The 25734-nt window shown below is 36.1% G+C and overlaps 1 protein-coding gene across 5 annotated transcripts in view; it reads left to right on the top strand.

Annotated features, from left to right (window-relative positions):
• Positions 1-25734, top strand: part of EEFSEC (eukaryotic elongation factor, selenocysteine-tRNA specific) — a 344759-nt gene that overhangs the window by 43560 nt on the left and 275465 nt on the right. For all 5 annotated transcript variants that reach the window (XR_015794902.1, XR_015794903.1, XM_088134249.1 and 2 more), the window contains exons 2-4: positions 4466-4673; positions 19570-19666; positions 23027-23191. Coding sequence is in view for 3 of the 5 variants with exons in the window: in XM_088134249.1 (XP_087990375.1) it covers positions 4466-4673; positions 19570-19666; positions 23027-23191 (470 nt within the window). In the remaining 2 variants the exon portion in view is untranslated. The remainder of the gene's footprint in view (positions 1-4465; positions 4674-19569; positions 19667-23026; positions 23192-25734) is intronic.

Raw genomic sequence — 25734 nt, 5'->3', positions numbered from 1 at the left:
AAATGCTGACAGTTTCCCAGTTAAAACTATGGTTGAGTCTGGCCATGTGTTGTGAGATTAAGGAGTTTTCATCATGTCTTTTGACTGCTAGTTGGTGCTTGTGGATGACTCCTGTTTTTTCTTCTCGTGCTACTGGGTCTTTTGGTTTACTTAGGATATTTTGGAGTGATTTTGCTGGTTTGTGTGCTACAGAGATGCCATGTGGTTGTAATAGTTTGTTGGTGGTTCCTGAGACGTTTCTGATGTAGGGCAGTGTGATCCTTTTCATAGCTTGTGTAGGTTGTGTTGTAGTAGGTTGAGTGGTCAGGCACTTTTTGATAAAATTACGAGGATATCCATTTTGTTGGAAGATGTTGTATAGGTGGTCTTTTTCCTTTTTCTGCTATTCTGGGTTGCTGCAATGTGTTTGTGTTTGCTTGAATAATGTTCTTACAAAGTTCCTCTTGTAGGAAGTTGGGTTGTTACTTTGGTAATAGAGTACTTGGTTGGTGTGGGTCGTCTTCCAATAAACTTGGGTTTCTAATTTCCTGTTGTTTCCTCTGCTGATGAAGATATCCAGGAAGGGTAGTGTGTTTTCTTCCTCTCTGGTGAATTTTATTCCTTTGAAGAATTTCAGGAGGAAGTTCCAGTCTCAAATTGGCATGCTAAAGGTTGCCAATAGACAGATAGTAACTGATTCCAAGAAGATAAAACAAAGATGGAAGGAGTATACTGAAATTCTGTATAATAGAGATGCCAACATCCAAGATACTTTAGAAAATACTCTCTACTTACAAAAACCTCTAGTACTAAAAGATGAAGTTAGATCCAGTCATTACGAAGTCAGATGGCTACAGGAACTGATGGAATACTCATAGAAATATGGCAAGCACAGAAGAATTATTATTCTAATTAAGTTATGGCAGCAAATCTGGAGAATGACACAGTGGCTAACAGATTGGAAGAGGTCAGTTTTCATACCAATACCAAAGAAAGGACGCTTAACTGAATGTGTAAGCTACTGCATTGTATCTTTAATTTCACATGCTAGCAAAATAATGCTTAGGATATCCAATGCAAATGACAGCTGTACATGGAAAAAGAGGTGCCACATGTTCAAGCTGGTTTTAGAAAAGCGTAAGGAACACGAGACATTATTTCTGATGCATGCTGAATAATTGAGAAAGTCAATGAGACAGATCAGACACAGGCAAAATCGGAACAACTGGAGCAGTCAGATGATGACGTACAGCCTCCAAGCCCTCAGACTTGGCAAGTAGAGTGGAGAGCAGAGCAAAGGCACTCAGTGAGGCTTCTTGCCAAGGAAGGAGTAATTATCTTAATTAAAGATAGCTGACTACAGCCTGATTTAAGAGGCAGCCCTGGCCCATGTTTCTCCGTTGGAAACAACTGTCTGATCTCCTGCTCTGGCTTGTCATTCCTGTGAATTCTGCTTATGAACCCTGAAACTTTGACCTTCGGACTAGATGACAAACTTGATTTGGCTCTCTGAAATTCAGACTGGATTTTGACTTCTCTTCTGCACATTCATGCTGAAAGTGAAACAACGCAGGCAAGCTTTCTTTCCCAGAGACTGTTTTGATTTACATTCCTTTCGTTATCTGTGGTTATCTACTCAGCCTTGAGTAAATTGTTATTTTCACCTAGCAACTGTGTGTGTGTATGAGTTTGAAAGCTGAAACAGGACACTTGATAGCCAAGAGTCTTCCCCAACACCAACATTCAAAAGCATTAATACTCTTTTTATCCTGCTTTTCCAAAGTCCAATTTCCACTTCCATAGAGTGTCACAAGGAAAAACCACTGCCTGTAAATTCTAATCTTTGTAGTTATAGACACATCATGGCATCTGAATATGATTTAAAAGACCTTCATTGTTGCTCTACCAAGTGCTAGTCTGAGGTGTATTTCTTGACTACTTGTTCTTTTCCTGTTGATAGCTGATCCTAAAAGAGAAAGCTACCCACCATTTCACTAACACCATTGGCTTGGTGTCTCCTGAGGCTGACATTCCACTGATTCAGCTAGAGCAGCTTATTCCTGGGCCATGACATGAAGAGAATCAAGACTCTTGATAGCCAAGAAAACAAACAAATGGATCATCAAACAAATCAACCAGAGTTCTCACTTGAGGCACAAATGACTAAGCTGAAATTATTGTAGTTTGGACACATTATATAAAGACTTAGCTCTCTGGAGATGTCTATAATGGTGGGAAAGGTGTAATGAAACAAAGAGGAGGACCAGCAGCAAGGTGGATGTACTCAGTTACAGTAGTGATGGGTGCACATTTAGAAGTATAGAAGTTTGGGGACAGATTATGTTGGAGAAAATCTATCTGTGTGGTCGCTAAGAGACAACATTGACTTGATTGTACATATTCAGTCCTTTGGCCAAACAGCTAAACCACTTCATTCCATCTGAGCTCAGAAAACTCAAATGGGTCATGAATAACTTGGGCAAGGTTGCTGACTTCTTGGTGGGGTGGTAGGCAAGAGTGCATCCACTTCTTAGCTTCAGGCATAGTGGTCATTAGGCCACTAGGAGGCAACTGTGGCTTGAGAACTTGAATGAGGAATGTGTGGAATTTGAGTCTAAGTCAGACCTCATATTGGACTTGTCAAGAACAGTGAACTATTTGGATAGTCCCAGACAATATTGTAATTGAGATAAAAGATGAAATAAAAATCCTATCCCTAGTCAATAGTTGATTTAGTTGCATACTTAACTTAGCCGGAAGTAGTAAATACAATTTCAGTGAAATCCAGAAGGGCATCTGATATAAGAATATAAAGAAAATTTGCCCCGTATATTGATAGTTATATAATGAGTCATTAAAATATGTGTTACTGGATTGATTTGTTCATTGATTGTCAATTGCCAGTTACCTATCCAAAATGCTGAAGATGTTTTTCCTGCAATTTACTATAGATGATAATATATTTTTTCTTTTTTCTTTATTATAAGATGATTACAAAAAATAAAGAGAGAACCAGAAGAGTGTATAATGTGTGTTAGTACTCCGTAGATGATAATAAAATGTGGCACACCAGTCATCTTAGCCTGGTAGGATTTTGTTCATGAGTCATTAGAACATGGCAGCTGTTCCTTGGAGACCAAAAGGCATTCTTTCAAATTGAAAGAGCTGGCAAAAGCTGTTTCCAGTGGAAATTGCCAGTATCCTTTTGTTAAATCCAAGGAAGACAAATAATTGGCTCTACCTAAGCCATCTAGACAGTCATTGACTTGGGACATTGGACTTTTGAATTTTGTTTTCCCCAGTTGGCTTTGGTACCCACATATTTGGGGAACACCAGTCATTTATGGATAGTTCTATTATAACCGTTTTGAGCATCTTTTTATTTTTTCCCTAATACCTCTTTTAAATATTTGGGGATTCTGTAAACTCACTGTCTGATTGGTCGAACTTCCCTAATATCTATATGACATTTTACTGCACCAATTAAACCCAATTGAATGGCAAATATTCCTGGAAATTTTTCCAGCACCTTTCTTTCTGTTGGGACTGGGACAACCAACTCAGTGTTCATGTTGATCTTTCCTTAGGAGGATAGAAGTATTATACAGTTGCAAGAAAAAGTATGTGAACCTTTTGGAATTTCATGTTGTTCTGCATTATATTTATCAATACTCTTGACTTAGATGACGGTCAGATCACATTTTATGACAAATTAATGCAGAACATCATGAAATTCCAAAAGGTTCACATACTTTTTCTTGCAACTGTATTTCAAGCTTAGTCTAATAGTTTGGATTTTCTTTCCCTTGGGACTATAAAAAATGTTCCAGATGTCCTTGTATCATACACTTTTTCTAATAAATTTGCATGATATACTTTCCTTTTCCCTCGTTCCAATTCAGTCCAATTATTTCTGTGTTTCAGATTGATTTAAGATTATGGTATATTCTGAATCTGTTCTTACTTTTCCATTGTGGATATAATAATAAACTATTGTTAATTGAAGACTTCCTAATTAATTATAGCATGCTAAGGAGGGAAGGAACAGCATAAGTTTACAACAGAGAAGCATAATATTCTTGCATAACTTATGAAAATATTTACATCCAAACTAGATGGTCTGTTAAATCTGTTAAGTCATTCTAATATGTTCATATGAATTAAAATGTTCTAATTAATTAAAGTTAAAACAGAGCAATAAGTTCTGATATATAGGAAGATATTCTAAAAAATATGCATTTCTAATACTTTCATTGCAGACTAGCCCTTTAGGCCAAATTTAGAGAATTCTTTGCTTTTTGCTTTTTCATTTTGATTATTTTGTCCTAGTTTTGAAATTAATATCCAGATACTTCAAATGTCTGTCTATACATTCTTATCCAAGCCATTGTAAAAAAAAACATATAAAAGGCATTCACAACCACATTTACAACGGCATGTTGCTGGTGTTTTGATTTTTACAAATTTGTTACTGTTTTTCTTTCAGGTGCTCAGATTATTGACTTGATGATGCTTGTGATAGATATAACAAAAGGGATGCAGACTCAGTCAGCTGAGTGCTTGGTGATTGGACAGATTGCATGCCAAAAGATGATAGTGGTTTTGAACAAAATCGACCTTCTTCCAGAGGTTAAGCGACAGGCTGCTATTGACAAGATGACCAAGAAAATGCATAAGACCCTGGAAAATACTAAGTAAGTAACCTGTCCAATCTACTTACATATGCTTTCTATGCCACATTAGGAGTGTTTTGATGAAATTCCTTGAATTGAGAATACTTTTTTAGAATAAATCTTTAAATTGAATATGTTAGTTAAGATGAAACAGAAGTAGATGTTTTGTTGCTGTTGAGAGCCATAGTTGCTCAGAGATAATCTGCTGGAAGCTAAATCAATTGTGGGTGGGACCATAGGTAAAAGTGAGTGGGGACACCTGTTGTCATTCTGATATACTTTTTTTTTTTTTTTGACATCCCCTGCTCTGCCACAAAGGAGTAGCTTTTAGCAGGTAGAATGGAAGAACAAGTCTTGAAAGAAAATCAACATGGATTCTGCAAAGTAATTCTCCTCACCTTCTAGAGTCTTTTTGAGACTGTCAATTGAAATATGAATGAGGGTTGACCTATACTTAGACTTTCTAAAGTTTATTACTGAAGTTCCTCATAAGAGGCCCTTGAATAAACTTTGTGATTGTGGAATAAGCTGTCCTAACCTTTTATGTAGTCCTTGCTTAACAGTGGTAATTGGAACAGGAATTTTCATCACTAAGTGATGTGGTCGTAAAGTGTGACATCATGTGACTGCACTGCTAGCAACAGTAGTTCCGACAGTCTCCAGTTACCATTGTTCAGTGAGGACCTTGCGGGTTGTTAAGTGAGGATCTCATGTGATTGCAACTTCTGACTTCCTGCCAGCTTCCCCATTGATTTTGCTTGTGAGAAGCTGACAGGGAAAGTCGCAAATTGCAATCATGTGACCACAAGATGCTGCTATGGTTGGAAATCCAGGCCAGTTGCCAAGTGCCTAGATCATGTTCATGGGGGCACTGTGACGGCCAGAACTTTGAGGAATTGTTTAGGGCTATTGTAAGTTTGAACAGTCGCTGAATGAGTGGTCGTTAAACAAGGGTTACCTATATTGTTAACTGGCTAAAAATTAGAAAATAAAGAATAGGAATAAATGGGTGATTTTCCCAGTGGAGTGAAGTAAGAAGCAAAGTTCCTCAAGGATTTGAATTGGGAGCAGTGCTTTTTAAAGTATTTATAAATGATCTTGACTTAGGAATAGGCAGTGAACTAGCCAAGTTTGCAGATGATACCAAGCTGTTCAGGGTGGTAAAAACCAAAAAAGCTTCTTTAAACTAGACAAATGGTCAAATAAATGACAAATATGATTCAGTTTAAATAAGAGTAAAGTGATGTAATTGGAGCAAAAAATTTTTTTTTATAAATAACTCAAGGTAGCAAACATACCTAATACTCCTTCCTCCTCCTATTTTCCCCATAACAACAACTCTGTCATGTGGATTGGTCTGAGAGAGAATGATTGGCCCAAAGTCAGCCAGCCAGCATCCATACTGAAGGCAGGACTAGAGCTCATAGTCTCTTGGATTCCATTGCTGGAGTCTGAGCTCTTTTTAACTGACTAGGAAAAATATCTTGGTGTTATAATGGGTATGTCAACAAAGATACTGATCAGCTATGAAAAAGCGAATTCCAGGTAAAGATCATTAGGAAAGGAACTGAAAATAAGCTCTGAATATAATTTTGCCTTTCTACAAATTTATGGAATATGTTATCTGAAATATTGTGTACAGTTCTAGTTACCACTTTTGAAAAAGGATATAAGAAAGCTGGAAAAAGCATAGAAGAGGGCAATCATGATGACTGAGTAGCCCTAAACAACTTTCTTATGAGAAAAGATTAGCATGTTTGGGACTTTTTAGCATAAAAAATGATGAAGGATGGGGTCATGATTGCAATATATAAAATTATGTGTGGTGTGGAGAAAGTGCATAGGGAGGTTTTTTTCCCTCCTCTCAAAACACTAGGACCAGGAGTCTATAAATGAAGCTGCTTGATTTAGAACAGAGAAAAGAAAATATTTCTTCACACAGTGCATAATCACACAGTGTGGTGATGGTCCTTAATTTGGTTGGCTTTAAAGGGGGATTGGATGCATTTATGGAGGACAGATTTATCAAGGTCTGTCAATTTTGAAGACCCAGTAAGTACCATCTTGGGTTGCTGTTGAGAGTAAGGAAGATGACCTTGACATAGTTATGCCAGTTCTATTGCCAAGGCATCAGTGGACAGTTGTCCCAGGGAAGTTTGACAATGTACTTTATTAAACTTAAAAAGTGCTTGGAAACGGATAAACTGCCTGGATTTTTGGGTGGAAAACATGGCAGACTGACATGTCCCCACGAAACTGGAGATGACGCTAAGGCAAATACTAATAGCCAAGTGAAACGCCCAAGCTAACAGAGCTTTCCCAGATAAGGGGAAGCCTTGAGATTGCCCACTTGAGCTCCAAAGGGCAGCTTCATGGGGGAAAGCCTGCAGGATCTGGAGGGAATCTGTCAGTGACTCCTGAGTAGAGCACTCAGAACTGTGGGAAGATACCATGTGCTTGAAGCCTCAGGTGAAGACTGCCTAAAAGACACTAGGTTCAACCAATCCACTTTCTAGTGCACATTTGACAGAAGGAATTTGACAGTGAAAAGAGACCTTCAAATCAATAGAACACCTAAAGCTACACGGGTGAGTGTGCATTCAACCCATGGGAAGGATTACAGTAAAGAGAGAAAAAAAAGGCTAAAAGGATTTAAAAAACAAATCTTTGCTTAAGATTGAGAGCAGTTCCAGAGGAATTTGATGAAGATATTAGAGAGACAATTATGGAATCTTTGATAAAATTTCTGGAATAGGATGAAGAAGATGGAATCAGAAGTGGACAACGTGTACAGAATTAATACAAAATATACAAAAATGAGAAAAGTACTAAGAGATATACTTGTGTACTTTGTCAGGAAGAAGACAAGAGACCAGGTTGTACAACAACATTTCAATACTAAATTAAGGATAAACAATTCAGAAGTAATTGTATTGAAAGAAATGCCTATTAGAATATTTAAGGAGAGAAGAGAATATACTTTTTTGTCAGGCAAACTTAAATAAAAGACACTATTTTGTTGGGGCAAATTGGAAGGAATAATTGTAACTTTCAATCAACATAGATATCAATTGAATTCAGTTCAAAAGAGAGATTTTTATGAAAGATTTAAAGAGTTGGAGAAGGCACAACTAGACCAGAAGGAACTCTGCAACAAACAAAACAGGAGGAGGAAGAAGATACTACAACATTAGGTGCTACAGGCATAGAATTTTCTAAACTTACAACATAGATATGGACCTTAAATGTTTAAATGGAATATAAATGGGGCTAATGCCCCTCAAAAGAGAAAAAAGGTATTTCATTATTTGAAAAAAAATTAAAACAAGATGTCATTTGTCTACAGGAAACACATATAAGAAAAAAAGATAAAAATATTTAATAAATAAAAATTTGGGACAAAAATTTATATTGGCCGGGATAGCCAAGAAGAATGGAGTTGTTTTGTGTATAAACTCACAACTACAACCAAAATTAATAATAAATAATGAACATGGAAGACGTAGGGCTTGAAATTAAGTGGAATGGAACTAAAATTATGATATTGGGAATATATGTACCCAATGAAAATAAAGCTATATTTTTAAAGGACTTATGGAAAAATTAATAGACTTGAGTTATTAAAATTGGTTTCTGCTAGGAGATTGGAATGGAATGATCTGCCCACAAGAAGATTTCTGTGAAACTTCTGTAAAAGGAATTAAGCCAACACAAGGTAAATTGTCAAAAATATTTTTTGAAGTGATGGAGAATTTCAAACTCATAGACAAATGGAGATATAAAAATGGTAATTCTAGAGAATATACATATTTTCTGAAAGACATAGTTCTTGAGAATAGATATTTTTGGACTTCTAAGAAACTTGCTACATGTACTAACAAAATAGAGATATTACCAAAAACCTTTCAGATCATAACCCAGTAATTTTGACACATAAGAAGAAAGAATGAACTTATAGTTGGAGGCTAAATGAGATTTTGTTACAAAAAAGAGTCAGTGATTGAGGACTGTAAAAGGGAGCTGAAATAATTTTTTCAAAATTAATCTAAATAAAGGTGCAGACATAAGGATAGTATGGGATGCAAGCAAAGCCTTTATGAGAAGACAATTTATACAATAGAATAGTAAACTGAAATGACAGAGAGAAGAAAAGATGCAAAAAATCCTAATAGAGATGAAAATGAAAGAGGATGAATTAAAAAGATCACCAGGAAGGAAAAATATTTCACAGTAAATCAAACTTACAACACCAGCTTTCTATGCTAATAAATGAAAACAAAAATTATATTTATATAGCCGCCCAGAATTGTGTGAGATGGGCAGCTATATAAATGTGACATATAAATAAATAAAATTCACTTTGCTAAAGAGAAGAATTTTGAGTTAGCAAATAAGCCAGAGAAATGGTTAGCATACAAACTGTAAAAAGAAAGTGAAAAGAAAATGATATTAAAATTGCAGAATGGGAATTTTTTGACAACAGATAATGCAAATATACAGAGAATATTTCATAAGTATTACACAAAACTTTATAAAGGAGAAGAAATTTCCATAGCAAAAGCAGGTGAATATCTAAAGAAACAAAATGTACCAAAAATAACAAACAAAAGCAGTTGATGAATGGACCTATAACAATAAGGGAAGTCTGTGAGACCAAAACAAAAACTAAAATAGGGAAAGCTCCTATTTTCAACATTTGAGGATGAGTTGATACAACCATTCCAAAAGATGAATTCCATTTCAGAAAAGGGTAGGATTCCAATCATCATCATCATCATCATCATCATCATCATCATCATCATCCCACCAATATCATTATTGAACAACAATTATATTTACTATGATTTTAGCTGAAAGGACGAAAAGTGTCCTGCAGGATTTTATATATGTAGACTAATGTGGCTTTTTGCCCAAAAGACAGCTGAGAGAGAATATTAGAAATATTCTGAATATATTAGAAATCTTGGAACAATATAATGAAAAACAAGTCGCATTGATCTTTCTTGATGTGGAGAAAGCATTTGAAAATTTGAACTGGAGTTTTCTGTTTAACTTTTGGAAAGTATGGAATTTGGAGAAAATTTTATTAAATGGGTAAGTTTGATATATACTATATAAATGTCACAAATTATAGTTAATGACAAACAGACTAAACCCTGTGAATTACAAAAAGGGATAAGACAAGGGTTCACTTTCACCACTGCTGTTCATTTTAATTCTCGAAGTTCTTAACAGAGACATAAGACAAGATGAAAAAAAAAATAGCTTGGGTGAAAATGAAAAACAAGGTATACAGATTAAGGGCATTTGTGAATGACTTGGTTTTAATTGTGGAAATCCTTTGGAAGGAATAGATATATTAATAGAAAAAACTAAAATACTTTGGTGCATTAGCTGAATTTAAAGTTAACAAGGAAAAAATGAAGATGTTAACAAAAAATATAAAGATGGAAGATCAAAAAGAGCTGATGGTGAATACTGGTTTTCAGATAGAGAAAAAAGTAAAATATCTGGGTATTACTATAACTAGTATGAATTGTACGTTATTTCAAAATGATTGTGTCAAGGTATGGAATGAAATTAAGAGAGACTTGTTAAGATGTCTTGTTAAGAGACTTGTTAAGAGAGACTTGTTAAGAGACTTGTTAAGAGAGACTTGTTAAAAATATATATTTTTATGTAAAACATTATTTACAAACAATTATTATTGTTTGTAAGAATTTCTGTGGTGAAAATGAACGTATTATCCAGAATGATGTTTTTATTTCAAACAATACCTGTTTTGAAAAATTATGCTCCTTTTAAACAATGGCAAAAAGATATATCCAGATTTATATGGCAGGGTAAGAAACCAAGGGTTAAATATTAAATTCTTCAAGATACAAAAGAAAGGGGATTAGGATTGCCTGATTTTAAATTATATTTTGCAGCCTGCTGCTTTGTTTGGATGAAAGAGTGGTTGTTGCTGAGAAATAAAAGCATGCTAGAATTAGAATAACGTAACCTGAAGTTTGGTTGGCATGGGTTTTTAATGGTACGACAAATTTAAAGTTAATGTAGATTTCAAAAATCATGTGAGAAGTGCCATATTAAGAATATGGAATAAATACAAACCCAAGCTGTTCTTGAAAATACCTTTATTAGTCTCAGGAAGCATTTTATATAAAAGAAACAGAGGGCAAAGAGAAATAATTAACATACCAAAATTTGTTAGTACAGGAAGATGGAGAACTGAAGATGAAATCAAGAGAACAATTAACTGCAGAGGGATTTAGTTTTCACTGGTTTTCATATGCACAATTAAGAGAAAGATTCAGTATAGACAAAAAGGTAACTGGAATTGAACAACATAAGATGGAATTTGAAACTGAATTATGTACAAATAATGAACATGTGATTGCAAAAACGTATAAACTTTTGCTAAGATTTGAAACTGAAGAGGAACAGGTTAAGGATCACATGATAAAATGGACCATGAATTTTGGTTATAAAATACAGATGAACAAATGGGAGAGAATGTGGTTAAATGGGATAAAATTCACATTGTGTTACAATTTAAGAGAATTTTTTTAATAAAATGATGTACCATTGGTATATGACTTCAGAGAAATTATCAAATATGTATAAAGGTACTTCAAATCAATGCTGGAAATGTGAAAAACAGGAAGGGACATTTTACCATGCATGGTGGACTTGTGAAAAAGCTAAAAAAATTGGATACAAATACATGCAATGATACAAAGAGTTTTAAAGATTAATATTGAGAAAAGGCCAGAATTTATTGGGACTTATGGACAGCCAATTAGAAAAGACTCATGGAAGATTGATTTTATATATGGTGACTGCAGCAAGATTAGTATATGCACAGGGATGGAGGAATACTGAAATTCCCACAATGGATGAATGGATTGTGAAGATGACAGAACTGGCAGAAATGGTGAAACTGACTGTTTGGTCAGAGATAAAATAACAAGCACTTTATAAAAGTCTGGAAACCTTTTATGGACTTTTTGCTGAAAAGGGAAAAAAGTGACGTGATAATTTATGGATTTGATGATTGAAAAAGGATTAAGGGGCTGAAGGGATTTTTGTAGTGTTAAATGGTGGGGAGGGATGAGTTTGTTTAAAACTGTTGAAAAGAAGGTCAGAAGTTGCTTTCTTTTTCTGATTCTTGTTTCTTTAATTCTTTTTCTTTCTTTGCCTTGTTTTTTCACACTACTTTCTTTTTTTCTTTTCTTTCTTTTAAAGATAGAAAATAAATTTTAAAGATAAAATTTATTTTATCTTTTCTTTATATTTCTCTACATTTATCTTTTATGTATGTAAACTTGCAAAACAAATTATAAATTATAATAAAAACATTTTCATGTGTATAGCACATTCTGATTCTTGTTCCTTTAATTCTTTTTCTTTCTTTGCCTTGTTTTTTCACACTATTTTCTTTTTCTCTTTTTCTTTAAAGAGAAAAGAAATTTAAAGATAATTTTTTAAATCTTTTCTTTATATTTCCCTACATTTATCTTTTATGTATGTAAAACTTGCAATAAAAATTATATATAAAGGAACTGATAAAGTAATGGCTTAGTTAAAAGCGAGGCTTATTAGTTTTTTTTTTTAGTACCAAGCAAGAGAGCAATCTGAAGAATGAAGGCAAGTTGAACTGTGAACTCGTTAAGATATAGGTCTTACTGCAGAGTTCTTTAAGAACTCAAGTTTGTTTACCTTCTTTAAAAGTTGTATATATCATGGAGAACTGGAAAAAGATAAAAGTAACCGGTTTTTAAAAAAGGACTGAGGAAGGATACAGAAAATTACAGGCCAGTAAGTTTAATTCTGTTCTGGGTAAACTGGTAACAAGCATTACTAAGGAGAACATCTTCATGTGTATAGCAAAATAATTGTACTGAGGAAAATCCAACATAACTTTTGCAAGGAGACATATTTTTAACCTGTTTTTAAAAATAAACATATAGAGACAATTCAATATTACATACTTAGACTTTCAAAAAGCCTCAGCAAGAGCTCCAAAACAAATTTAACAGACATGGGATAAGATGACATATCTTCTCATGATGCAAATTGAACACAAAATCCAAATTTCACAGATACACTAATGAGGTCTAAGATGACAATGTAGGATCTCTTCGAATCCTGGTAGTAGTCCAGTGCGAATATCAACTCATATGCACTGACGGTTTTAAAAAGTGCATTCCATGCTAGGAAGCATTAGGAAAATAAAATTTCCACTATATGGTGCAACATCTCTTCGAATGCTGCACAATCCTGATCACCGCACTTCAAAAAAGGGATATTCTAGAATTGGAAAAGAGATAGAAAAGGGCAATCAAATATTTAGAATATATAAAAATACTATCCAGTGGGGAGTAATCATTTTTAGGGTTACTTAGCTTAAAAAGGAGGTGGTAAGGGGGGAAGAATGTGATATTTGGTTTATTTGTGATATTATTTATATATATACTTGATATAAAAATAGGCAGATACCTCTCTCAAAATATTGTAATGAGGTCATTCATTAAAGCTGAACGTGGAGTGTTTTAGAAATAGATCAAAGGAAATATATTGCATAGTAAACTGAAATTTTGCTGCCATTAATTGTAAACGGTCATCAGTTTAAATTACTATTAAAGGGGATTATACAAGTTCATTGGCAGCATATTTTAAAGTGAGCAATAATGGTAGGCGTCCTTGTGTCCAGCTTGTGAATTTCCTGAGTGCATCTGGAGAGACACAAAATTTTGGTATAGACAGGCTTTTGGCCAAGTTAAAAAGCCCCTTGGTTCTTATGACTGTTTCTGCACTGGCATTAAATGTCCATTTACTTTATAGGTTTTGTTAATAGCAGTAGGCTTAGAATTGATTTGCTGGGTTCCTGGTTGTCAGTTCTGTTAATGTCTTTAGTGCCAAAATCTAAAGTTAAAAGTTCGTTTTCTGTAAATATCTATAGTTCCTTCCTGGTTTCAAGATGTTTATGGATGGAGGCATTTTTGTTGAGGACATGGCCATAGATGAAATAGCAAAATGAAAAAATTAAATACATTTTTTAAAGATCACAAGATAGAAAGATTGGAAAGTAAAAATAGTAATCTTTACCCCCTACCTATTATGTTCATTTTTTTCCCCTCTCAAATTGAGAATACTGCAGTAAAGGTAAATATTTATTTTGAGTATTTAACAAGTATAAGAGGACAAACAAAAGCAAACCAACTAAGCAAACCAAACTGGATTGCATAATTTTGTCTTATTTTGGTTGCAGGATGATGCCTTTTTGTTTCTCTGAACAATCTGAAATATCTTCCTGTTTTTATCAGTTTCTCTTTCTCTCTCTCTCTCTCTTTTTGCTCTGTTTCCTTTTTATCAGTAACTATAAAGGTCACCACATGAAATTTCTACTTGTGGATTTAATAGAGACAAAATCCCATCTTTTAAAAGTCTCCTTGAACATAGTTTTTGGAGAACAAGAAATGTAAATGAATTAAGCTTTTTTTTTTCATTAAAGTTGCAGCTGGGTTCCTCTTATTGTTGTCTTTTGATAAATTAGTATCTATAACTGCATTGAGGAATTATGACTGCAATTTCTGTTTGTCACTGAAGTCAGGATAAAGAATTTGTGAAGTCAGTTTAACTTTGGAATTATGTAAGAATGTACTTTTACTAATAACTACAAGACTGCACAAATCATTATTTTACAACAAATCAAGCAAACAGATTTTCTGAGATGTTATTTACTTGCTAGCAAATGTGGGTTACTATACATCTGGGGTTACTATACATCTGATGCATCTGTTAACATTTCACATAATGGCAACAGATGTTCAGTTGAGAGGATTGCTTAGGTAAGTTTATATGAAATTGAATATTACAGATAGTCCTCGGCTTACGTCCATTTGTTCAGCGACTGTTCAAAGTTATAGCGGAGCTGAAAAAATGGATTTATGACTGGTCCTCGAAGTTCTAGCTGTCTCAGTGCCCTGTGGTCATGTGATTGCAATCCTGGCACTCAGGTGCCTGGCTCACAATTACAATGTCACAGTGAACCGTGTCACGTGATCACCTTTGCATCCTTCCCTGCCGGCTTCCCACAAGCCAGTCAGTAGGGAAGGTAGCAAGTCTCCCCAGTAAGTTGCCACCACTGTTTTTTCTCCCAAGGAGCCTGCTATGGAGTACAAGATCCCCGGGATCTCATACTCCAAAGCACCCCTCCTGCCTGCACTCTGTAGTGGCCGCCTGCAGCACCCACGCATCCCCCCATACTCCTTGCCTGGGACTCCTGCCTCTTCCCACTTTAATGACCTGTGCGTCCTGGGGTTACAATGACAACCAGGACTGCTGGGATTGCTGTTGCTAAGTGATGCGGTCATGTGATATTTTGCTTAGAGATGGTAATCTTGGTCCCAATTGCCATCATAACCCGAGGACTACCTATACTTAGGTTTTCTCAGTTTGTCTTAGAAAACAAAAAGGATTTTCTGGCTTCTATGTGAATTGATCTAGATGCAGTACTTCAATTCTGCATTGGCTTTTTTAGCTGCCTCATACTTCTTACTTATGTTCAGAAGTTGGTTCACTAATACTAGATCTTTCTGATATGCACTGCTATTGAGTCAAGTCTTCCCAGTTCTCTACCTGGTTCTTGGGTTTGTTTTCTTCCTGTCTAAATGCAAAACCTTATAATTGTCTTTTGTGAACATCATCTTATTGGATTTGGCCTAATGTTCAAATGTGTTGAAGTCATTTTAAATTGTGATATTAACTAATCTCTCTTCCCACCAGTTCCTGCAAGTTTGTGTTATTTTCAAGTACAATAAATGCTCCTTGCATTCCATCCTTTAGATCACTTATAAAATAGCTCTGGGCCAAGGATGGAATCCTAGGATATTCTACTCAATATTTCTCTCTAGGAGCATGCAGAACCATTGATGGGCATTCTTTAGGTGCAAGTGTTCAACCAGTTAAAATCTACTTGATCACTGTTCATCTAATTCATATTTATGCATCCTGTTCAGAGAGATGAGATACTGTGTTGAACAATTTACTGAGATCATGGTACACCAGAACATTCCCATGGTCTGTGAAACAATATGTTTGATATGACTTGTTATCATAATGTTCTTTTTTAAATGCTTACAGTCATATTGCTTGACAACCTGTTCTTGTACCATGCATAGTATAGATGTTAAACTAGTTGGTCCAGCTGAATATTTGTCAAACCAAAAAAACGTCTTGTTTTATAAAGGGAAAAGCTGATTTTAGAAAATGTTGGTGACAAGTGACATCTATTGTGGCTTATGCAACAGTTCTCCACCCTTTGTATCAATCATAGATTTTTGGATCTACCCAAGGATCATCCAATTTTCCATAGCAGATTTTGGGTGGAATGGGGGATGCAAGAGGGAGGAGGAATTCATTAGACTAATGGTGTCTGTTCCATTGAAGTCCAGGGCTTCACAGCACAGTTGCCATCCAAAGAGTCCCCCAAGGAACAGAGATGTGGGAGTACTATGGCTATGCTGGAAAAGGAAATTTGCAGGATGTGAGGAAATTTACATTTATAAGTGATGGATTGTAGATGGCTCAACTACAGGCCCAGTGATGGCATTGGTACAATAAGGTTGAGCCCCCTTACTACTGTAGTGCCCTAATTTGCTCCATGACCCAAAATATAGTGTCTGATTGGCAGATGTTTATGCCAGTATTGATAGATTTAGAAAATAATTTCAATTAAATTGAAATATAGCTGCAATGTTAGAGTTGACCTCTGCAGCACTGTTTCATACCATGTGTTGTCATTCAGTTTTTCGTATCAGTGATACTGGCTTTGATCAGTCTTGAATATATTCAGCTGTATGTATGGTTCATTTTTTCAACTATAGTAGTGACATTTATTTTATTTTTATTGCTTTTAAAATAATAACAGAAAAAAACAAAAAGGAACAAAACAAAAAGGTACATACATTATTAAAAATTGCATAACAAGTGCTTAAAAAATAAGTGGAAAAATACAACAGAAAAGATAATAAAAAATATAAAGTATAATATGTTGTTACAACAGTAAACAGTTATAATTATATATATATATATATATATATATATATATATATATATATATATGATGCTAATATTATGCAACTATATATTTATTTCTAAAACAATCATATAACAATTGTGCTTTTTCCTAACCTACTGTATTTTGTATAAATGAGTTCCATATTTCATTATACTTGTCCATACAAAGTCTACGTCAAAAGGCAATCTGCTCATAGGTGGTAAGTGTAATCAGGTCTTCAATCCATTGAGTGAATGGGGCCATAGATTTATCTTTCCAATGTTGCAATGTCAGTTTTTTTTAGCCATAGTAAGGGCACAGAGAATCCATTCAAGTTGTCCAGTTGTTAAATTCCATGTACTAGGTATGTAATTCAAGAGAATATTATCCTCTCAAAATTTTAACTTTTGTCACACAGTCACATTTATATGGTCCATTACTTTCTCCCAAAACTTAGTAAGTATAGGACATACTTGTAAAAAAATATGTTTTAAAGAAGCATTGTCCTTATTACATATCCAACAAAATGCTGTCTTAGTCCTTTTCTATACGAATGTAAAGGAGTCCAATAAATTCTAAAAAATTTTGTTATTTAAATTTTACGGTCCATTGACACTTTTGTTATAGAAATTAAGACATTCTCCAATTATCTAGGCAATATAGAAACCTTTAATTCTTTATTCCACTCATCTCTGATCATCTGCATGTCAAATTGATTTACTGATAACAAATATCTATAAAAGCTAATAGGTTTTTTAGTTTTAAAGGGTTTAACAAATTGTTCTAGTATCTCATTTTCAGAAGCTGAAAATGCTGCTGGTCCAAACAATGCCATTGGGTTATATCTGGTAGATGATATTTATCTCTTAACACAGCATATGTTAAAAATTCATCTTCATCATCTATCAGTTGGTCCAAAGCCAATATCCCCGCTTATATCCAATTTTTCCATATCACCATCTTTTCCCCAATTTTTAATGTTGGGTTTCTCCATAGAGTCAATTTAGCATGGGAATAGTAGTGACATTCTTAACAAGATCTGGAAAATAGTCATTACTAAATTATATTAAAGTGTTTTCTTTTGAAGAAAAGGCACAGCCATTTACATACTACTGTCTCACTTGGAATTTTTTTTCTGGGCCCCCTCCAATCCCATATCCATTTCACAGATGTGTAAGGATATTGTGCCTATAAGAATACCCCTTCTCAGGTTAAAAGGCACTTATTTTGTCTGAATTTCTCCTCTCTTCTAATTCTCCCTGACAATAGTCTTCTTTCTCTGCCTAGCAACTCTGTTCAGCTCTTCCTTTAGGATTCTTCTTATACTGTACTTGTATCTTTTGCTTTACAAAACTTTAAGAATGGTTTACATTTTTGGTTTTTAAGAACTTCTGTCAAGGTATGTACACTGAAATTACAACTTCAGTTTATTTACATTTTTTTTTTACTCACAATCACATGGTGCAAAATTATAATACTCTAATAGGGATGGAATTTGTTTTATCAGTTAAATATTTTTCTAAACTTATTGAGTGTGTTCTTAAGGTACTTTGCTAGTACCTATCATAACAATGCCAACATCAGTTTTTTCTGGACAGTTTCAATAATGTCCAGGAGGCAATAACTTATCTAGTGTTGATAATACTTGATGTATCTTAGACGAATAAACTGAATTTAAATATACTACTGTTAGAAATAGCAATACTTAAATTGAGTAGTTAGATTAAAACTAATTATTTTTAAAAAGGATGTTTTGTTGGGGGAACTTTATACCATATATGATTTTTTTTTTTTTGTCTGCACTCAGTCATTGCTGACCCTGCAGTGACTGCTTGGACGAGTCCTTGCAGTTTTCAAGGCAATTGTTTTTCGGAAGTGGTTTGCCAGAGCCTCCTTCCTAGAGCAGAGCCCAGCTGGCGAGCGCAGGAGGCAGGGTTTCCGTTGCTTCGCGCCCTTTTCGGGCACGCACAGTTTTTCGCGCTTACCGGCAACTGCTCCCAACTCCTTTTTGCAAGGTGCCGCCAGCATTTTTCCCCCCACCAGAGTGAGAGTACCCATTTATCTACTCACGTGAGTTTTCGACCTGTTGGGTTGACAGGAACTGGGGAGGAAACAGGAGCTTCAACACGAGCTGTTGAAGATTTCTGAGGCAAGTTCCATGCCTTGTCTATGCATACTTTCCATTCCTTTATTGCTGCTAGGGCATATGAGGTACATTATAGATATTGGTGTAAAAGGTGAATGGTAAGCAAACCGGGTATTGATCAATTAAGCTGTAATTTACTTTGCTTGTTGGTAATTTGACTCTGGTTTGTTTAACAAAATATGCCTAGAATAAATGTTAGTTTAGCTTTAAGTACATCCTTTCAATGTTGAAATGATTGAGTTTCTGTAGCTGAATTTCATTGGCACCATGGAGCAAATAGCAAAGTAACAAACTTGTCTAGGTGATAGCTTAATTATGCTGGTGAGAGCAAAAAAAGCAATCTGTGATGCTACAGGAAATTAGATTATCCTTCTGTTATTTCAAAGCCAGTATAACAGGAAGGTACTAGTCTGTCCACAAGAAATATGAAAGCTCTCATGTAGGTACTTATTTCAGAGCTCAGATGGGGGGATCTTCAATGATTGGGGGCCATTCAAAACTGTATTATTTCCAGTTATGCCTCTAATTTTAAAAACAATTGTTTTAGGAACCAGTTAACTTTAGTGTTTTTGTTGCTAGAGATAGATTGAAATTTAATAATATAGTGATGTTTTGTAAACCACAATGGGAAATGATTGAGTTGTAACTTCATTGTAAAAAATGTAAATAATAACAACTGGTCTCACAGGTGGATTTTTTTGGACCAGGTTCCATGGATGTCCTATAGTTTCTGTTGCAGCAAAACCTGGTGGTCCAGAAGCCCCAGAAACTGTGACTCCAATAGGAGTTTCTAAACTAATTGAGGTATGTATCTTAAAAATGCTATTATTATTATGTGATGGCTGGTAAACAATTCTTTGATAATACAGAAGGGAAGTCCATGCAATTTATTTATTCAACTTATTCCACTTAGATGCCACCAACTCCATTCGACTCTGGGCGGTTCACATCATAAAAACAATACAACAAATATTCAAACCAAATAGAGGACAGAACAATAAACAAAATGGTGCATCTGGTCAATAGCAACATTTCGTACACCGAAAACAAAGGGCTTCAACCAACTAACCCAAAGCCTGGAAGAATTGTGGACTTCTACAGCCCTGTTCATATTAATCCCTCACATTTTCAGCTAAATATAAATGAAAAGTTTGGGCTGTTCTAGCTAGTAACACTCCAATTTTATGCAGGGGTCTCAAGCAAGACCTCTCCCCCACTGACACCAACTGGAACTGGTCCTAGAGAAAGGAGAACTACCATAATACTGTACCTCCCATCCTGATCTCCTGAGCTAACCCAGAAGGATGCCATGATTAATAGTATCAGTGGCCATTGAGAGATCAAGGAAGGCCCAGATAGATGCACCACTCCATTCCAATCCTGCCAGAGGTCATCAACCAGTGCCATCTCAGCACTATAACGGGTCTGAAACCCAACTGAAAATGGTTCAGATAATCCATTTCCTTCAGGCCTCTGGAGCTGTAAGTTGTCCATCTTCTAGATAACTTTCTCTAAAAAGGGGAAGTTGGAGAGCAGATGAAAATTGTCTAGTTTTGTTGGATCCAGCGATGACCACTGCCTCTTTCAGAGCAAGTGAAACCACCTCCTCCCTCAAAGAAGTATTCACCACTGCATGGCCCAATGACATGTTACCTCCTGGGAAGCCTTGCTGACCAAGAGGGACATGGATCTATGACACAGGTGGCTAAGTAAAAAGCTCCAAGGGTCCTGTCTACTTCATCAGATCTAACAGATTTGTTGTTCAAACAGAGTTTGCGAGATTAGATAAATGTCAGTATCTTAATTTCTACTTAATGTGATCCTGAAAAAATTGATAATTGAAAATAGGATTCATGTGCTTGGTAGAATTTCCACCATCTTTCAGCATGTCTTTTAAAAGCAAAGTTAATGTAACAAGCTTTATATAGGTAGTCCTTGGGTTAAGACCACTCGTTCAGCGACTGTTCAAAATTATGACAGCACTGAATGAGGGGGACTTATGGTTTGTGAAGTTGCAGCCATTGCAGCATCCCCATGGTCATGTAATCGCAATTCAGGCATTTGGCAACTGGCTCGCAATTACAATGATTGCAGGGTCCCATGATCACATGATAACCATTTACGACCTTCCCTGCTGGCTTCCTACAAGCAAAGTTAATGGGGAAGCCGGCAGGAGGTCACAGTTACTCCTGCTCCTGCTGCTTTTATGCCCGCCTGCGACATGCACCTGCGTGTACTCTGTAGAGCCTGCCCCCGGTACCTGCCCATCCGTGGCACCCACACACAAGCCCATGCTCTGTAGCGCCTGCCCATGGTACCTGCCCACCTGCCTGCACTCTGTAGCACCCACCCACAGCATGTGCCTACCTGTGGCACCCATGCACCAACCTGCACTCCGTAGAACCTCCCTGCAGCACCTGCCTGCCTGCAGCACCCACTCACTCATGCTCACAGTGCCTACCTGCTGTATCTGCCTGCGGTACCCGTGCACTGGCCTGTGCTCTGGAGAGGCTTCCCATGGCACCTGCCTGCCCACCCGCAGCTCTCATGTGCAGCTCTCACCTGCTGGCCTGCTTGCCTAGGACTCCTGCCTCTTCCCAGGTCGTGGTCACGTGATGTCCTGCTTAATGACCCACATGGTGTTGGGGTTACAACAGCAGCCAGGATTGCCGTCACTAAGTGATGCAGTCATATGACATTGCACTTTACAACCACATCACGTAGTGACGGAAATTCCTGTCCCAATTGCCGTCCTAATCCAAGGATTATCTGTACAAATATTAATCTTTTGCAAATGGATTTCAGTCCAGCTACACAGTTAATACAGAGTAAGTATGGCTTGTATTAATTTCATTTGAGCTTCTGAAATTTTTGTTACTGGGATTTTGGTCACAGGATCATAACTGCTTACCCACCCTGAAATTCCTTCTGCTTGTACTTAATTTGCCTTGTGTTTCCATATATGCCTACTTGGAAGTAAACCCTACTGATTTTAATAGGATTTACTCTCAGTTAAGTATCTATAGAATTGTACTTTTCTCTATTCATTAACAATTCTGCAAGTGAGCCATCTGTATTCCCGTGCCTTGGGTGAGAGCTGAGACTGGTAAATGCAGCATGGCTTGATGAATTTACAAGTCTATGGTACTTTATTCTAGACCAGCCTTCCTAATGTGGGTGTCTTCTGGATCTGTTACTTGAACTCCCAGAATTCTCAGAAAGGACCATGCTGGCTATAAGGGATCATGGGAGTTGAAGTCCATATATCTGAAGGATACTTGGTGATGTACTGTAATGTCCAAGAAGCATGGATAAAGGATGCTTCTTTAAAGAATAAATCCATTATTCATAGATTTCTGGTGCTCTTGAAATTCTTAAGAAAGAAGGAGAAATATAAGTGATTACAATACAATAAGCCCAGTACAAACTCCTAAGCTGGGAGCTTGGCTTCAATAGATCCCAGGAAAAACATCAGAGCTCTCTGTCAAGAAGAGTAAAGTGCTAAGCACAGCTAAGATACTGTGCAGAACCTCAAACTCCCAGGCCTCTGGGTAGAAGACCCGAGATTGAGGAAGACACATCCCACCCATAAGGGTGAGAGGAGGTTGGTCGATTGGTCGTCGGTTTGTCTGTCTGTCTATCTATCTATCTTAGTAATATATTTCTGGATAGAGGGAGAGTGAAACTTCATATGGTTAATGTGTCTTTATTGTTCTTCAAAAGCTTAACATAATTTTTGTATTAGACATAGTTGTAAAAATAAAGGACAGGAAAAAAGTCTGCATTTTGAGCTTTTAATTATCTATGTACGTTCTGAGAACAAGTAAGTATCCTTTTTTCCCCAGAGTCACAAATGGTTATACTTCACAGTATTGCTGCAGTATTTGCATAGGTGTTGGCAGAAACTTTTCTGTGACATATTTTGCTAACCAAGCTGATTATGCTGCACGAAACCTTTAAGGCAGAAAATCAAATCCAGTTGCTACTGCTAAGTCTGCACCTCCTGGGCAGTGCAAACAATTTATTTGACCTTGGACTGTTCCAGTCTTGTTGCAACAGAAAGCTATGCTGTGGTGAAATCAATCATGCACCTTTTCCCTTCATTTCTTTGTGTCTTATGTGACATTTTGTCAATATATAGGTCTCATTTTCTCTTGCTTTTAGGTCTTGAAGTCAGAAGCTTATATACCAACAAGAGATCCTTCAGGATCATTCCTTATGGCCATTGACCACTGTTTTTCCATTAAGGGTCAAGGCACTGTGATGACAGGAACTATTCTTTCAGGCTCTGTTAATATTGGAGACAATGTGGAGATTCCTGCCTTGAAGGTGAGTATATCATTTTTGGCTCTAACATCTTCATCAAACAGAGAAAAGGCCAGAAGTTTGTTTTTCCTTCTCCTTTAGTATTCCATTTACCTAACTTCATTTGGCTTGCTCAATAGGAACCTAAGAAATCATTTGGGAAATACTGTACAGAATTGTGTGGTTCTTAATATAGTATAGTTGGCGGGATTCACAAAGAATATAATTTGCAAGGGAAATGGATGCCTGAAGCTGACTCTACAAAAGAGGAAGCCCCAGAAACAAAGGACATAAAATTAAAAAAAAGGAAAAAGAAAAATTCAAATGGCCAAGGCACCTAAATAGAGAAAACACCTTGTCTGATTTTACTGGTGCAGAAAGATGAAAAGAGATCAAATTCAGGATATTTTAATGAAATAAAAAACATCAGATTAATACTATATCTGGCTGCAGTGAAAAGTCTTCAGGAATCCAGTTTGTGGTTCAGTCCTTCCTGAAATAAATATTGATATAAGAAATCATTCAAGAAAATATTATTATGACATGGAAAAAAGACAAATAATAACAATACTCTTTCCTTTTAATGAATAAAAAGGCCAGCAAGCAAAGATATGTAAATGAAAAAGTATCAGATTAAATGATAAATAAGGAATTTCTAGATCCAGAAAATGCCACTTTCAATGTTAGTCTATCAGCTGTCTAAACTCAATTTACAGCCCAATTGGACATGATGAATGAATTCAGTTTTATCTAAATGTTCATCATTATAGTTTAACAGTAACATAATAGAGAAGAAGAATCCAATCCTAGATGTTAAAAAAAGAAGTCAGAAAATCCAGTTTCGTCTTGAAATAGAGAATTGATATAATTTCTTTATGAACAGGTGAGATCCATTATTAATTTTAAGAAAGCTCCATATTCTATACAGGTAGTCCTCAACTAAGCAAAGTCAATGGGGGAAGCTGGATTCGCTTAACAACCATGTGATTTGCTTAATGACCATGGCAAAAAAGGTCGTAAAATTCAGCACAACTCACTTAATGACTGCATTGCTTAGCAACAGAAGTTCCAGTCCTAGTTGTGGTTGTAAGTCGAGGTCTACCTGTATACTTTGCTTGTTACTTAGGCATATCATTTTCTTTATTTATTACATCATCAAAATGCAAGAATCAAAAATAAATAAAACCACCATAGACATCAAACCCATCAGTCCTCCCACTTTCCACAATATAAAAGCAGTACTCAGATTAAAACAGCCCCCCGCCCTGAAAACAAGAAAAAATGAACTTGAGGCAGCCTGATTTATTTATATTTCAAAATTTTAGGCCACCCAACTCCAACGCCTCTGACCACCTTAACATATATATAAAAAAAAAACTCAAACCAAACCCCAGAAGACAGCGTCATCTGGAGGGAACAACAACCAACTCTCTCCTTCACCCACAGAGGTACCATCATAGTGCCCAAATGCTCCATGGAAAAAAACTTTCTTCAGCACCTTCTGAGAAAGCAATAAAGACAAATCAATTGAATCTCAGAAATAAGCTGAGAATGATTGCCATATAGAATGCCACTCAGTATTCTATATGGTAATCATTCTCAGCATAGCTGTAATTTTAAGTTTTAAGTAAGCATGCATCTCCCCATTGCACATATGGGGATATAGACAATTGAAGTTACAGTTGGAGATTAATTTTTTTTCCTGTAATCTGTTTCATGAAGTGTTTAACTAGGATACCTGTGGGAAGTTTTACCAGTTCTCAATCCTACAAAGCAACAGAAGAGACAAATCTAACACACTGTGGATTATGACACTCTGACCTTTCTTTGCCCTGACCTTTTGGTGAGATTGACAGCTGGTGCCCACTGGGCATTGGGGACATTGCAAAACAGCTGCTTTCCAAATGCAAGGAACCCTCCCAGCAAATAAAGTGGCATCGCATACCTATTCTGCTAATAGACTTCGACGTTTGTGACCGCTTGAACTTGCCGAAAGGAGGGACAGAGCAATTAAAAATAAACAGTGACATTCTCAAACGCCCATACTCTCTGATTGAGGTTGAGAATGCCAGCAGCGCACAGATTCCTTTACACTGTTGACTATGTAAATTGCCATCTGGGGTTGATTATTGGAACTGCAGTGAGCGAAGGTTGTGTGTTGTGTGTGTGTGAGCAATATCTGACGCAGCAAACAGTTCTTTAACAAGGCAGTTTAATACTACTTACTCAATAGTACTTAACATCCATGCTGAAGTGCATGAATTCCTGCTTTGTGCTATGAAAATGTGATAACACAATTTTTATTAGCCTTTGGGACTATGTACATTCTTTAAATTTCCATGCATGTGACTTGTCTGCTGCCATTACCATTTTAAGAGTGACATTTCTGAGTGCTAATATCCAACAGGACATTTTCTCTCTTTCTTAAATGTGAAGTGATCTAATACAGCTGGGATTTGCTTTTGCCTAATATTCCAATATGTGCACCACTGGAAGACCTGAAAGACCAGGTTAGGGATAGATTAGTCATGGAGAAAGTTTGTCTATGTGGTCGCTAAGAGTCAACA

Source organism: Python bivittatus, unplaced genomic scaffold (genome assembly GCF_059951505.1).
Source record: "Python bivittatus isolate LINGU-HERP-01145 unplaced genomic scaffold, Pbiv_v1 ctg000080_np1212, whole genome shotgun sequence".
Classification (NCBI taxonomy): Eukaryota; Metazoa; Chordata; class Lepidosauria; order Squamata; family Pythonidae; genus Python; species Python bivittatus.
This window is presented reverse-complemented; position numbering and strand designations above follow the sequence as displayed.